The sequence below is a fragment of the Sinocyclocheilus grahami genome, unplaced genomic scaffold (genome assembly GCF_001515645.1).
Source record: "Sinocyclocheilus grahami isolate Dianchi unplaced genomic scaffold, SAMN03320097.WGS_v1.1 scaffold54.1, whole genome shotgun sequence".
NCBI classification, from domain to species: Eukaryota; Metazoa; Chordata; class Actinopteri; order Cypriniformes; family Cyprinidae; genus Sinocyclocheilus; species Sinocyclocheilus grahami.
In genome coordinates this window covers 377,984-390,626 of record NW_015505233.1, presented here as the reverse complement: position 1 = coordinate 390,626, position 12,643 = coordinate 377,984, and the positions used below count along the sequence as shown (strand labels likewise).

At 37.4% G+C, this 12,643-nt stretch overlaps 2 protein-coding genes across 3 annotated transcripts in view; both read left to right on the top strand.

The window, feature by feature from the left end:
• LOC107583614 (WD repeat and HMG-box DNA-binding protein 1-like) overlaps window positions 1–3,001 on the top strand; it is a 31,550-nt gene extending 28,549 nt beyond the window's left edge. Inside the window, exons 23-27 of the mRNA XM_016269901.1 lie at window positions 146–198; window positions 314–481; window positions 780–919; window positions 1,579–1,714; window positions 2,505–3,001. Coding sequence (XP_016125387.1) covers window positions 146–198; window positions 314–481; window positions 780–919; window positions 1,579–1,714; window positions 2,505–2,669 — 662 coding nt within the window. The 3' untranslated portion in view covers window positions 2,670–3,001. The remainder of the gene's footprint in view (window positions 1–145; window positions 199–313; window positions 482–779; window positions 920–1,578; window positions 1,715–2,504) is intronic.
• A 542-nt stretch (window positions 3,002–3,543) lies between these two features.
• The window catches only part of LOC107583460 (GTP cyclohydrolase 1-like), a 16,169-nt gene continuing 7,069 nt past the window's right edge, over window positions 3,544–12,643 (top strand). For both annotated transcript variants that reach the window (XM_016269662.1, XM_016269661.1), the window contains exons 1-2: window positions 3,544–4,019; window positions 9,815–9,924. In XM_016269662.1, the coding sequence (XP_016125148.1) occupies window positions 3,674–4,019; window positions 9,815–9,924 (456 nt within the window). In that variant the 5' untranslated portion in view covers window positions 3,544–3,673. The remainder of the gene's footprint in view (window positions 4,020–9,814; window positions 9,925–12,643) is intronic.

Here is a 12,643-nt window from a genome sequence, read left to right as displayed (position 1 = left end):
CTGTTCATTTTTGATGATCAAATTGCAGCTTTGTTTTTTTTCTACATTATTTCTTTAACTTCTTGTTCAAATTGATTTAATTTTTCAAATGACTTTTTGAGTGACACAAATGGGCCGCCATATATGAGTGTCTGCTGACAATTAAAATTGTGCTTGTGTGTCACAGTGAGCAGAGAAGTACGTGTGAACCCTTTTAAGGTTAGAATTACACAATTTTTAATTACATTAAGCTTCTTTTAAGTTTTGTTTTTCAAAAATATTGGTAAGCATTTTTACTTTTACAATGTATAACAATATATATTTAAATGTGCAGGTGTCCGGTGCAGGAAAGCCGTCAAGTTCATCAGCTGGGCAGCCCAGAACAACTAGCGTTTTAGACAGCATGACAATGTCCAGCAGAAAACCCACACCTCTCGGTGGCACATCAAAACAGGGCAAAGCCCCAGTCCTGAAGCCTCTGGCACCCAAACCCAAGTCTAAGGTACAGTGTGTTGCTCAAATACAAATGTTCTCGAGCCCTGCAGGGTCACACACCCTGTCTGACCCCATAAAACTCACTCTCAGCTTTGCCTGCCAGGGATGACCTGGTTATCTAGGATCCTTTCCTCCAGAATGTTTAGTTCTGATGATAAAACATTTGTTCACGTGAAATGTCAGAGGTGTTTCTATTGGAATAAGCAACATTATGTTCTTTAGCCAATGTGCTAGAAAAATCTCATCTCGTAACAGATCTTTAGATGTTTTGAGTCAGTGGTAATTTGCTAGGCCCTGTTTTTCAGACCCAGGCCACTCTGCTGCAGATGAGTGCCTCTAAAGGAAACAGTAAGAAACTGGTGGACAGTCAAACGGAAGCAGAGAAAGTGAAAGCAGCCCCTGCAGCTACACCTCCCGCATCAGTGGAGAATATTGAAAACAGAAAGTAAGAGAGAGAACTATCTTTAATTGTGATGATGTAAGAACATCAAATCATTTAACTTTCAAAATGAAAGTATTTCATGTCAGCAGCCATCATACTAATTATATCAAATTTAGGGATGCACCATATATGTATGATTACTTTTTTATAGTCACCTTTACATATTAATATATGAGAGCAATACTGTAAAACTATTTTTCAAAGACAAAGGCTGTTAGTTAAGCTCTAGTTAGTGCCAGTCAAACATTTTATATGAAGTGAAATACAGGCATATACTATAAAATATAGGAAGATTTGTTATTTGATATAAAATGTTATTTGAATAAAAGAAATTGGCCATGATACAGTGTTCCCATATTAGTTCGTCACATCAATTCTGATAATATAATATTTTTTTGTGATTGATCCGTGTTTAATTTCAGTAGTTGTGCACATTTTATTTGTTTTTATTACATAGTGTATATATTTATTTCACTGTACCAGCAAAATAATTTAGTATTTTTAATGAATTATTTTGAAGAAACTGTGATCATGCTGAAAGGTCAATTAAATTAGATTTATAGTCAGTCATTATTTTATATAGTCATTGGCAGATGACTGATCATTCTTTTTAGTGGTTGTTTACAGTCTTCTTGTCTGTAACTATAATTTACTTGCTTTAGGCCGAAAACTGGCTTTCAGCTGTGGCTTGAGGATAATAGAAAGAGCATTCTCGCTGACAATCCTGACTTTGAAGAAATGGATGTTATCAAGCAAGGCATGGGGCGTTTCCGCACTCTCTCAGCAGAGGAAAGACTGGTAAGACATTTCATTCTTATTGGAGCATGTGACATATTTAATCCACAATTGTTTACTAATTACTCAAGTAAAGTCTTCAGACTATTATTAAATCCAGGAAGGTTACCTAGGAATTTCTGTTTTCTTGCACGTGTAATGGTTATGTAACAGATTTCATTCATGCACTTGTTTTTTTCCACCTTAGTTCAATTTCCTCTATTTTTAATATACTCTTAAAGCTCTAAGCCAATTTATCCATGACAACACTGTTCATTAGCAAATATCCTCATGTTTTCTGATCTCCACTTACCTGTGTATGTGTGTGGGCTTTCCAAACACTCATGCTCTCCTGTATGAACAATCTGTTCGTGACCCCGCACCCACAGGGCCACTCAGTGCAAGGCAGAATGACTCTTCTCACACACTCCAGCCTGGAGGGGGAATGGTTAGGACGCCTGTTGCTCTGGAAACCCAGGCTGGGGGTGTGTGCCGCACTCATTGATCTTATGTTAATGACATGGGGTGGCTTCAGGCGCTGAAAGAGTGCGATACAATGATGAATGGTGTGCAGTGTGAGGTGGGGAACGTGCAGAAAGGGCCCCGGTGCTTATATGTGAAATGGGTCCGATGACTCATCATGGTCGTCTGTATATGTTCGCTGCTTTTGTTTATTTGAACCGTGAACAAACGTATCTGGGTTGGCGGCAGTGGTGGTCGGTCAATTCTAATTATAATAACAGGCTTATTTGACCATTTATTGCTTGTGTAATTTTGCATGAATGTACATAAATCCATCTTATCTTTCATTCAGAACTGGACAGAGAGAGCAAAGGGCGACTCTGACCCCAAGAAACGAAAGCGTGAAGATGAAGGACAAGTAAATGACCAAATGGAGTCGGATGAGGGCAGCGCCAAAAAGAAAAAGCCACTGGATACTTCGGCTAAACTTTCTGCGTTTGCATTTAACAAAGAATAGTACTTGACATAAATTAGTTTCATGCTTATGTAATTTTTACATTTTATTTGAATATTGATTGGGGGAAACATTTTTTAAGTTTTCTCTTTTTCCATTATTTACTGTAATTCTCTGACCTCTCCTTCTGGCTGCTCATTTGTGATCCACTCATTCTCCATAAATTTTCTCAAGTTTGAGCTCTTTTGAAAGCCCTGCTTCTCTTCATTAGCATTCGAAATGAATGCAAGTCTCTTTAAGCAATTTGCAATGTGGCAAGATGGTTAATAAAAAGGTCTCTTATTATGCTTTGGATGGTTTGCACATATTTTTTGTGTGGTTTTGTACTGTATGTAAAACAAATAATCATAATAAAAGATAAAATATTGATTTTTTATTTTATTTTTAAGGTTATTTTGGCTAATTGGCCAGTTGAAAGTACACAATGTTGCTTGCACACCAGTGATGAAATGAAGGACGTCCTTCAAATGTGAAGTGAACGTTTTTCTGATGTTCATCCGAGGTCACTGAACTTTGATTTTGCAACCACTCAGACATGAAATGAAACTAATCTGGACTGACCAGTTACCAGCTGTACAACCTCTTGGTTGCATGGTGCATTTCACTTCAGAAATACTGCTTTTATTTTTAATCATAAGAACATCATCACCCAAAGGTCTAGTCAATCCCCTTAGGTGGTTTGATCTGCCCCAAGACGTCGCTTTAATGTGAATAAGAGCGCTCATCCTCTTACTAGAAACAGGTGGCCTGACGCAAGCACGTCTCTCGACCAATAGCAATCTGGCTCCGTGACGCGGATGCGCCCGGCGACCAATAGAAACGCGCACGGATTAGCCAATGTTTATAAAACCCCCGGCTGTCCCTGCGAGAGCGCCGAGTTTGACAAGAGTATAATAGCCGTTGAACTACACTGAAGTTTGTCCGTTACACCTTAAACTGTGTTCAAAAAACACACAGTAGCACTAAAACCGACTTTGAGGAACCCAAGCTGTCACTTTCAGGCAATCATGGAGCGCTCCAAACAGAAACAAATGAATCAAAATGAAAATGAAGCAGACTCCGCGATTAATGGAAAGTTTGACGGACGGGTGAAGATTCCCGGATGGAGCGCCGGTGGTGCCGCCGGGACCCCGAGCACCGCGCCGTCCTCCAGCGTGATGGAGAGCTGGCGGGAAGAACGCACTCGCAGTCTGGAAGACAATGAAATGAGCCTGCCGAGCATCGCCGCGGCTTACACCACTATTCTCCGGGGGCTCGGGGAAGATCCGCAGCGGCAGGGGCTCCTCAAAACTCCGTGGAGAGCCGCCACCGCCATGCAGTTCTTCACCAAGGGTTATCAGGAAAAAATCATCGGTGAGTTCGTTGCATAAATGTATGACAGCTGACAAGGCGTGTTTATTTATACGTTATATGTGTAATAAATGGATTTATTACTATTACTAAATTATTTTTACGTCATTAAGTTTTCCCCCCTCAAGTTTGTATTATTCTGAAATGTCTCTGAAAAACTCTCAAAGCGAAATTTTGACTTCCGAAACAAAGTAAGCGTGCTATAAATAAAACACGTTTTTTAAAGGTATCTCTGTGTTTTACAGCATTTTACCGTTTTATGACACTTAAGGGGGCGTTCGCAGAGATGTTTCTGGGTTCAAAAACAACTAGACAGCGCGAGAGCAAATATGACAGAATGTAGGGTTGTAAAAGTTTTCATCCAAAAGTGGAAATTCTGTCATCATTTACTCATAAAAAAATATTATGACTTTCTTCAGTGAAACACAAGAGAGAGACATTTTGAAGAATGTCTTAGTGTGTCTTTTAATGACAATGAATGGTCACTGAAGATGTCAAGCATCTAAAAGGACGCAAAATCACCTCAAAATGACCCAAAAGGTCCAAAGGACTCCAAAGTTTTAAATCCCAAGTCGTCCTTACTTGCAAAGCTGATCCACTGTATTGTTGAGAGAAGATTGAGGAATGAAGAATTACTTTTAGATTCTGGAATCTGCATTTAGTCATGGTTAACATGTTTGGTTAAATGTAGCAAGAAGACTATCAGGGAAAACTTGGGTCTATAACCCATAGCATCAGAAGACTTGGAATAATGCACAAGTTATGTACACTTTTATGGTGAGATAGATTAGGTACTTTTTGAAGCTTTACATTTATTTCGTTACATTGAAAGATCAACCAGGACATTCATTAAATTCATGTAATATTTTCACAATCTTATATTTATTTTCGACACTCTCATGGCATGTCATAAACTTTTAGATTTTGGCAAATTGGTGGCTCATTCGTATTAATTAGTATGATCGGATTCATATGTTTTCAGATCTTCCATGATGGTTAGGTTTAAGGCTGGACTGGCATGCCCCCCCCCCCCACACACACACATAAAAATGCGATGTTTCTATTTAAATCACTTTATATGAATTTATACCAAATTGGCACCTCCTAAAAGAGTTACATTTTCTCATGAGATTGAGTTATTTTGGAGTTTTTTTTTAGCCCACAGATCATTCATCTTTTACTTATGCAATGTCAAGCATTTCAGGTTAAAAGTAGTATTTCCTCATGCACTTCCATGTGCCATCAATTTGATTTGCTGGCTCAACAGGTACTCCGCCTCAAAGCGAAGGTTTATCTTGCATAATTGTTCACTGGTCACTCTCAGGCTGTTGCCTACGTGGTTGAGCCAGGGTGCTGCCCACCATCACATTACCAGCAACATCCCCACATAGAAAACAGCACATCTGGACTTGGTTTGTGTAGCATTTTAGGGCCCATGCATATGGAAAGTATTAATGTTGCTTTTCTACACCAAAAAAAACTCCTTGTTAAAGCAGACTGCCCTCAGTGACCTCACAGCACTTACATATGCATCGCTTGAAAATGGTCCAAGGTTCACAGATGGCATAACATGCAGTGTCATGGTGAAGGGTGCATCAGATAAGAAATTTCTAGGGGAAGGTCTTTGTCTTTCTTTAATGGGATTGGCTGAAGTTTGCACCACCCCTGCAGTTTCCTAAATTGTTCTGAAGTAGCAAAGTTTTGTGTCTCCCACAGAAAGACATTTGAAGTGTTGGAGGCAGAAAACAGTTTGGGTTTGTGTAAGGCTGTGATGCATTTTCATATTTTTATGAGTGGTGGTTGACTCATTGGTTAATGCTCCAAGAAAATGAAGCTGTTGGTACACAGTACAGTAATAAGGGCTTGAATGACGAAGGCCCACCTAAATCTTGCTTAATTGGTGATGTCAAAATATATTCATCTCTGGGTTATAATTGTGTTTCAGCTAAAGCTGAAATCTAGATCTAGATTTTTTAAAGCCTTTTTGCATGAAATGTTTTTCTCATTCTCAATGTTTTTCAGTAATTTTGACCAAACAGCAATTGTAGACAAATAGATTGAAAATGTTTAATTTAAGCAGTAAAATACAGCAGGAGTCTAGTTTAAACTAATTCAGGTTTGGTATTTACACTAACTGAACACAGGCGAATAATAATGCTAATAATACTATACACCAATGCAACAATATATATTTTACTAAAACATTTTAATATGTAAAATTTGTTAACATCACATTGGAGGATAGGAATATCAGTGAATAACCTAAATGTAGCCTAACTAGAAGACAATGAAAACTTAATTTTAATTTTGGTCTGTAACTCAACACAAGACTATCATATGACAGAAAAAGACTTTGAAAATAATGCACAAATCATGTGGACCACTTTTATGATGAGTCTTGAAATCTTTGTTGCAAATTAGCCTAATTGTGGAAAAGATAGACTAGGACATTTAAAATACAAGAAGAAACTACTTTCAAATATTCAGGTTTGTTTTGAACTAACTAAAAAAAAAAGTGATATGGTAATTTTATTATTATTACAACAAGTAGCATTGGTTACTTATATAATATGTAAGTATCTTAAAATGTCACACACCTGTAAATATGTTTGGGTGATTATGCAAATTAAAATTTTTGCACCATTTTATAAAACATTTGTCTTAGTGCTAGTCATAGACACTGGTAAAGGAAGGAAGGATTGTGAAATTAGAGAATTATTATGATGTTATTACAATGCATTTATCATTATGTTACTTATGATTTTGTTTTGGTCTCATGTCGCAATAAAACCATTCAAGATCATAGAGACAAGTGATATTGCTTAATTTACAGCATTTAAGCAGCGTAGTACGGTCTCTTTTCTATATTACCCATCATTACGCTCTGTTGTCCCCTGCCCCCACTGGCTGGATGGATGCCTGCCTCTTATTTAAGCGATGGAGAACAAGCCAAACCCTCAGCAGCAGTAACATTACCCTTAACCAGAGCTCTGCTGGCTGACATCTTCACAATTTCAATGGGTTTCTATGGTTACTTATTGTATTCCAAGTGTATATTTCCTTAGTGTGTAAGCAAGTTTGTGTTTAATTGATAGTGTGTGATGGTAGCAGCGAGGCTGAAAGATGACTTCGGGGAGATGCTGATTTGATTCTGTCGGTGCCACCGTCATATGTGAGACCTTTCCGTGTGTTGTTCCTGTGCATTTGAAAGCGGCTGTTTGTTTAGGACGAGCCTGATGACAGTTCTCTCGTAACAGCTGCTGCCCTCAGGTTAAATTCAACAGAGATGTTCTGACGCTCAGATCAGCTGTAGCATTTACACAACACTGCATGCATGTATAGTTTGCTCGGTTTCTAAAAAGCATGTGGGTTAGTTACCAAACTGAATGGTAAAATTACCAGAATTTGTTTAAATATTAACAAAATTCTTACCTAGTTCTGGGAACCACGAGACAACACCGGAAAAACTTGTTAAATCACCTTTATGAGGGATACTATCAGTTTGTCAGGGGTGTTTGCATAACTATTATTACTATTGCTCATAATCATTTTTGAACAAACTCTTAACCTTTAGTCAAACTTCAGAAATGAACTTTACCTCAAATAATGAAGATTTCTAAGTGATCTAATAACTGTGATAATTGTGTAGTATAGATTTCTATCACATTTTGCCATCCAAATTAGGATGAAATAAGGAAAAACGTAAGTGTTTAAGTCATAATTTGTCAGGGAGTAAATAATAAAGAAAAAAGAATGTTGGAAAGTACATAAAGATATGAAATGGAAGCTTTAATCTTTTTAAGGTTTAATCAGTGCATTTATTATATTATATTATATTGTATTATATTATATTATATTTAAAGGGGTCATATGATGTTGCTAAAAAGAACACTATTTTGTGTATTTAGTGTAATGAAATGTGTTTATGCGGTTTAAGGTTAAAAAAAATTTCCCACATACTGTACATTATTGTTTCTCCTCTATGCCCTGCCTTTCTGAAACGCGTCAATTTTTACAAAGCTCATTGGTCTGAAAAGCAAGGTGTGCTCTGATTGGCCAGCTATCCAGTGCATTGTGATTGGCTGAATACCTCAAGCGTGTGACGGAAATGTTACGTCCCTTACCATACTGTGATGGTGTGTCCCGGCCAGAGCGACGAGACATTATAAATGAGGCATTTGTTGCATCCGGTGGGGACATAATTATGGATTATAATAACTTATACCGTCTTTTTACGCGTTGCATCGTGCCGTGAAAACATAAAACCATGTCTGCATTTGTGATTGGAGAAATGACAAACAACAAGCGCTACTCTACACTGCTCAAAACTCGCGAAAAAAAGAATCATCAGTGGCAAATTCTTTATATATAAAAAACGTACTTACAGTCTTTGAGTCAGAACAGCCGGCATTAGAGTGAGCGGCGGCCGGTGGATTTGAGGAAGGAGCGGCTGGCAGGCTTGCGGCAACCACATGTGACAACCCTGGGCTGGACTCCGCTTCGTCCACGGTGAAAGCGGATATCGTCCTCTTTTGGAAGGCCAAACAAAGTAGTTTCGCTTTCACAACGAAACACACAGCGTCTCCACAACATGGTGGCGGCAGCAACAATACTACAGCAAGAATAAAAGTTACGCCTTCTTTCTTTGCGTGAACATTTGGACGGCATTATGCAAATCTTCCCACATCGTGACGTAGACATGTGGGGGCGTGTTAGAACGAGCCGTTTTAGGTAGGCGTGGTTGACTCTTAACTTTTATGAAGAATATCTCTTTGGATTTGAGACTTTAGTCTTTGCAACTTTACAGATCTTCTTTATGCACCAAGAGCTTGTAACACTTCAAAGAGAAAGGAAAAAATTGAAATCGCATCATATGACCCCTTTAATAATATTTAAATAATTCATTATAAAAAGATTAGCAATTTTTACATATTTAAGTACATGATATGGAACATTTTTTATTTCTATATTCAGATTTTATACAATAAAAATAAAAAAAAAAAAAAAAAATATATATATATATATATATATATATATATATATTTTTTTTTTTTTTTTTTTTCATCCTTTATCAAAAAATACTTTTGACATTTTCCACCCCAGAACAGACAGCAAATAAATCACTTAATATTTAATACATTTAAATAAAGAACATTTCAATTAATAAATAAATAGTATATATATATATATATATATTAGGCTTGCGCTGTGAGTGACATGAACAAAACAGAATTAAATCATTAAGTCACAATTATTTGTCAGACAATTAACATCATAGAGACATCATTTGAGACCTATACCACCTTAGCAACACCCTGCCATCGTGATGAAGAGTTTTGCATGGACAAACACTGCTCAGGCTTTTTAGAAAATGTAAAAAAAAAAGAGTTAGGAATTAGTTTCGCAATACATGTTGGATGCACCTGTTATAATAGGCATAAAAATAGCCTGAAAATGGATTGCTTTCTGCCCTCTTGATTGCACAGTGACTACACAGAAGTGGCAACAACGCATATGAGAGTCACATCTCAACAAACCCCTGAAGCCCTACCATCAGTTTGCCATGTTTCCACGGAAACCTTCCCCGAGATAGGCGGCCAGGAAATTAAAAAGCCCCACAAGAAAAGAGTGCATTTCCACGAGATAAAACAGGATATGTTTGAGCAATGATATGAGCTAAGAGAAATGACACAGGGCCACAACAGGAAGAGCGTATGGGGGGAAATATAACAGGTGTTATGTCTCTCACCTGATGGTGACCAGCCTGATCTTGATTTTTTTGTTGTTCCTCCTTGCAGATGTCCTGAATGACGCAATCTTTGATGAAGACCATGATGAGATGGTGATCGTGAAGGATATTGACATGTTTTCCATGTGTGAACACCATTTAGTTCCCATTTTTGGGCGGGTAAGAATAATCGTTTTACCCTCATTATCAACGACATTCACATGTCACCTTTGCAGTACAGTTTTTTTGACCATATTTGAGAGACAAAACTTCTATGGTGTTAATGTAGTTTTAAAAAGCAATTAGTCACACCACTACCTTATTGTATAAGGGTTCAAAAAAGTATTTATTTTTTCTTAATTTAAAGTTTATTAATTTTTATTCAAGTTTAAAATTGAATTGTATTATTAATTTATTAAAATAAAATATTACATTTTAAAAATATTTTTGAATTAATACATTTTTTAATTTAAATTGTTTTTATTTTTTAAATGCATGTATTATTTATTTTTATTTTATTATTGTTATATTTTTTTCATTTATTTATTATTTATTTACTATCCAGGTCATACCCCAAATTCAAAAGTACAGTATATATAGAAATTATCGAATGATTAAAATTATTATTAAGATGAAAGTAAGCCTATATTTGGGACTGTACATTTTTCGCATTGTTACATATTGTGTACTATAATGTGGTGGTATATTATTGAAATTCATATTTTTAAAGTATCGCTGCTCAAATAAGTAGTGTTTTAAGTCAATGTATGCTGACTTTAATCAGGATGATTTTAATTGATGATTTACAATAATGTAAATGTGCTTAAATTGTCGAAAATGTGCTTAATTAAAATGAAAATTAGATAAAAAAAAATCTATGTCTCTTTATGTAATAAATATGTCTTGTAATTACAAGGGGTGAAATATTCCTTGTACATTTCTTTGTGAGATTTACTCACATAATGGCAGCTGTTTTCTGATGCACCTGGAAAAAAAGAAAGTTGATATGTAACCTGTCAATAACCAAGTTAAATTAAATCTAGAAGGTAACAAGGACAAGTTGGAAGTCTGGTGGGTCTGAGTTCCACTCAAAAACAATGCCCACTCTTAATCCTCCAGGTTGACATTTAGTACCTCCCTCCAGCTCATAGTACTGCAGGTGTCTGCCATTTAAGACAAAAGAGACACCGTCGATCATGTCACGCCACAAATGGCTGCTGATGATAGACTGAGCCATTGATCAAGCACACTGAATGTTTTTTCTGCCATTGCAATTTTGTTTGTCAGATGTTGTTGGAGGGCCATCATTTCCGCTGCGTCCCCTGCTGATAGCTCCCTGTCTTCATCGGCGCGGCCCCTTATCCCTTCTCATCTATTTACCTCGCCACTCGCCGCATCTGCAACAAGATAATGACTCACCAATTTCTTTCAGAGAGGCGTGTGCCCGTTCTCTTTCATGTTTGGCCCTCTTGCTTGCGCTTCAGCGTCCACCGTCTCCATGATTGTCCACACAACACTCTTAGTGTCCATCACGAACACCGAGCCAAACAGGTGTGCTATCTTTTACACTTGAAACATATCTTCCCTGCAGCCACCGCTTACCTGTTGGTCTAAAATGGATTAAGTTGCCAAAAGCGCTTTGCTCATTTCCCAGGTGCTCTGTAGTTGTCGGTAAAGCTCGATTGATGCTTTTAAAGGATGTCGAGTGGAGTTTGGCGGCCCTGAAAGAAGGCCAAGAGGGTTCAGTGACGTGCAGGATTATCGCATCAGAACAGAGAGCAGAAGAGGGAAAAAAGAAAATCCTCGCATGTCTGTTGATGCTGCCCTTTCTCTGGGCTGTTTCATCAAATTGTTGGTGACATTTGAATTGGACGGTGGAGAGGAGGTTAGGTTGGGGGGCTGTCAGATGTGCAGTCACTTCCGAGCATACGCACAGATACAGCTCTCTGCATCTTTAACTTCCCATCTAGTGCTTCGATTATGGCAAAAACAATAATTATGATTATTTTGGGTAATACATTAATCATGTTTATTTATTGTAATACGTTTAGGAGTGGGCAATATGGCGAAAATGCTATAGGAGTTATTTTGCAATAGTGATGTTTATTGTATTTTTTATATAAAAACTACTGCAGAAATTGAATAATCAAATGCAAAATAATACAGTATGTTGATTCTTTTTAAAGCTACTATCCACCTTATTTTTCAACGCAGAAGTAAGCCATTTTCTGTGAATGTGTGAGACGTCTAGTTCATTAGCCGCTGTAGGGGAATAACGAGAGGAATAACAAAGTGCAGTAAGGTAAAACGGTTTTCACTTCAAACCAGTATGTTCATAATTAAAATAATATGGTAAGACACACCAGTTTGCAATAGCAAGCAGCAAAACGAGCTGATTTGTATAGCTAAAAATAGCTGGAAGCTGGCCCGCTCTTACGGGAAAACTAAGGTGGATGGCTATTCAGTCAATAGCAGTGAGTGATTTTTTTTTATTGTTATTTTTTGTCTTTATTTTCTGTTCTTGTTTATTTCCAGCAGGTGTATTAGGCTGCTATCACTTTATGACCTAATGCTTATATATACACATACATACATACTTATATCAGTTTCTGTGAAGATATGTGCATTCCTACCAGGACTCACCATCTCCCAGGACCTGAAGTGGGACATTTACATAGATTGTTAAAAAGGCCCAGCAGAGGTTGTACTTCCTTCGCCAGCTGAGGAAGTTCAACCTGCCACAGGAGCTGCTGAAACAGTTCTACTCCACCATCATTGAATCCGTCCTCTGCACTTCAATAACTGTCTGGTTCAGCTCAGCTACCAAATCTGACCTCAGAAGACTACAGAGGGTAGTCCGGACTGCTGAGCGAATCATTGGTACAACCCTCCCTTCTCT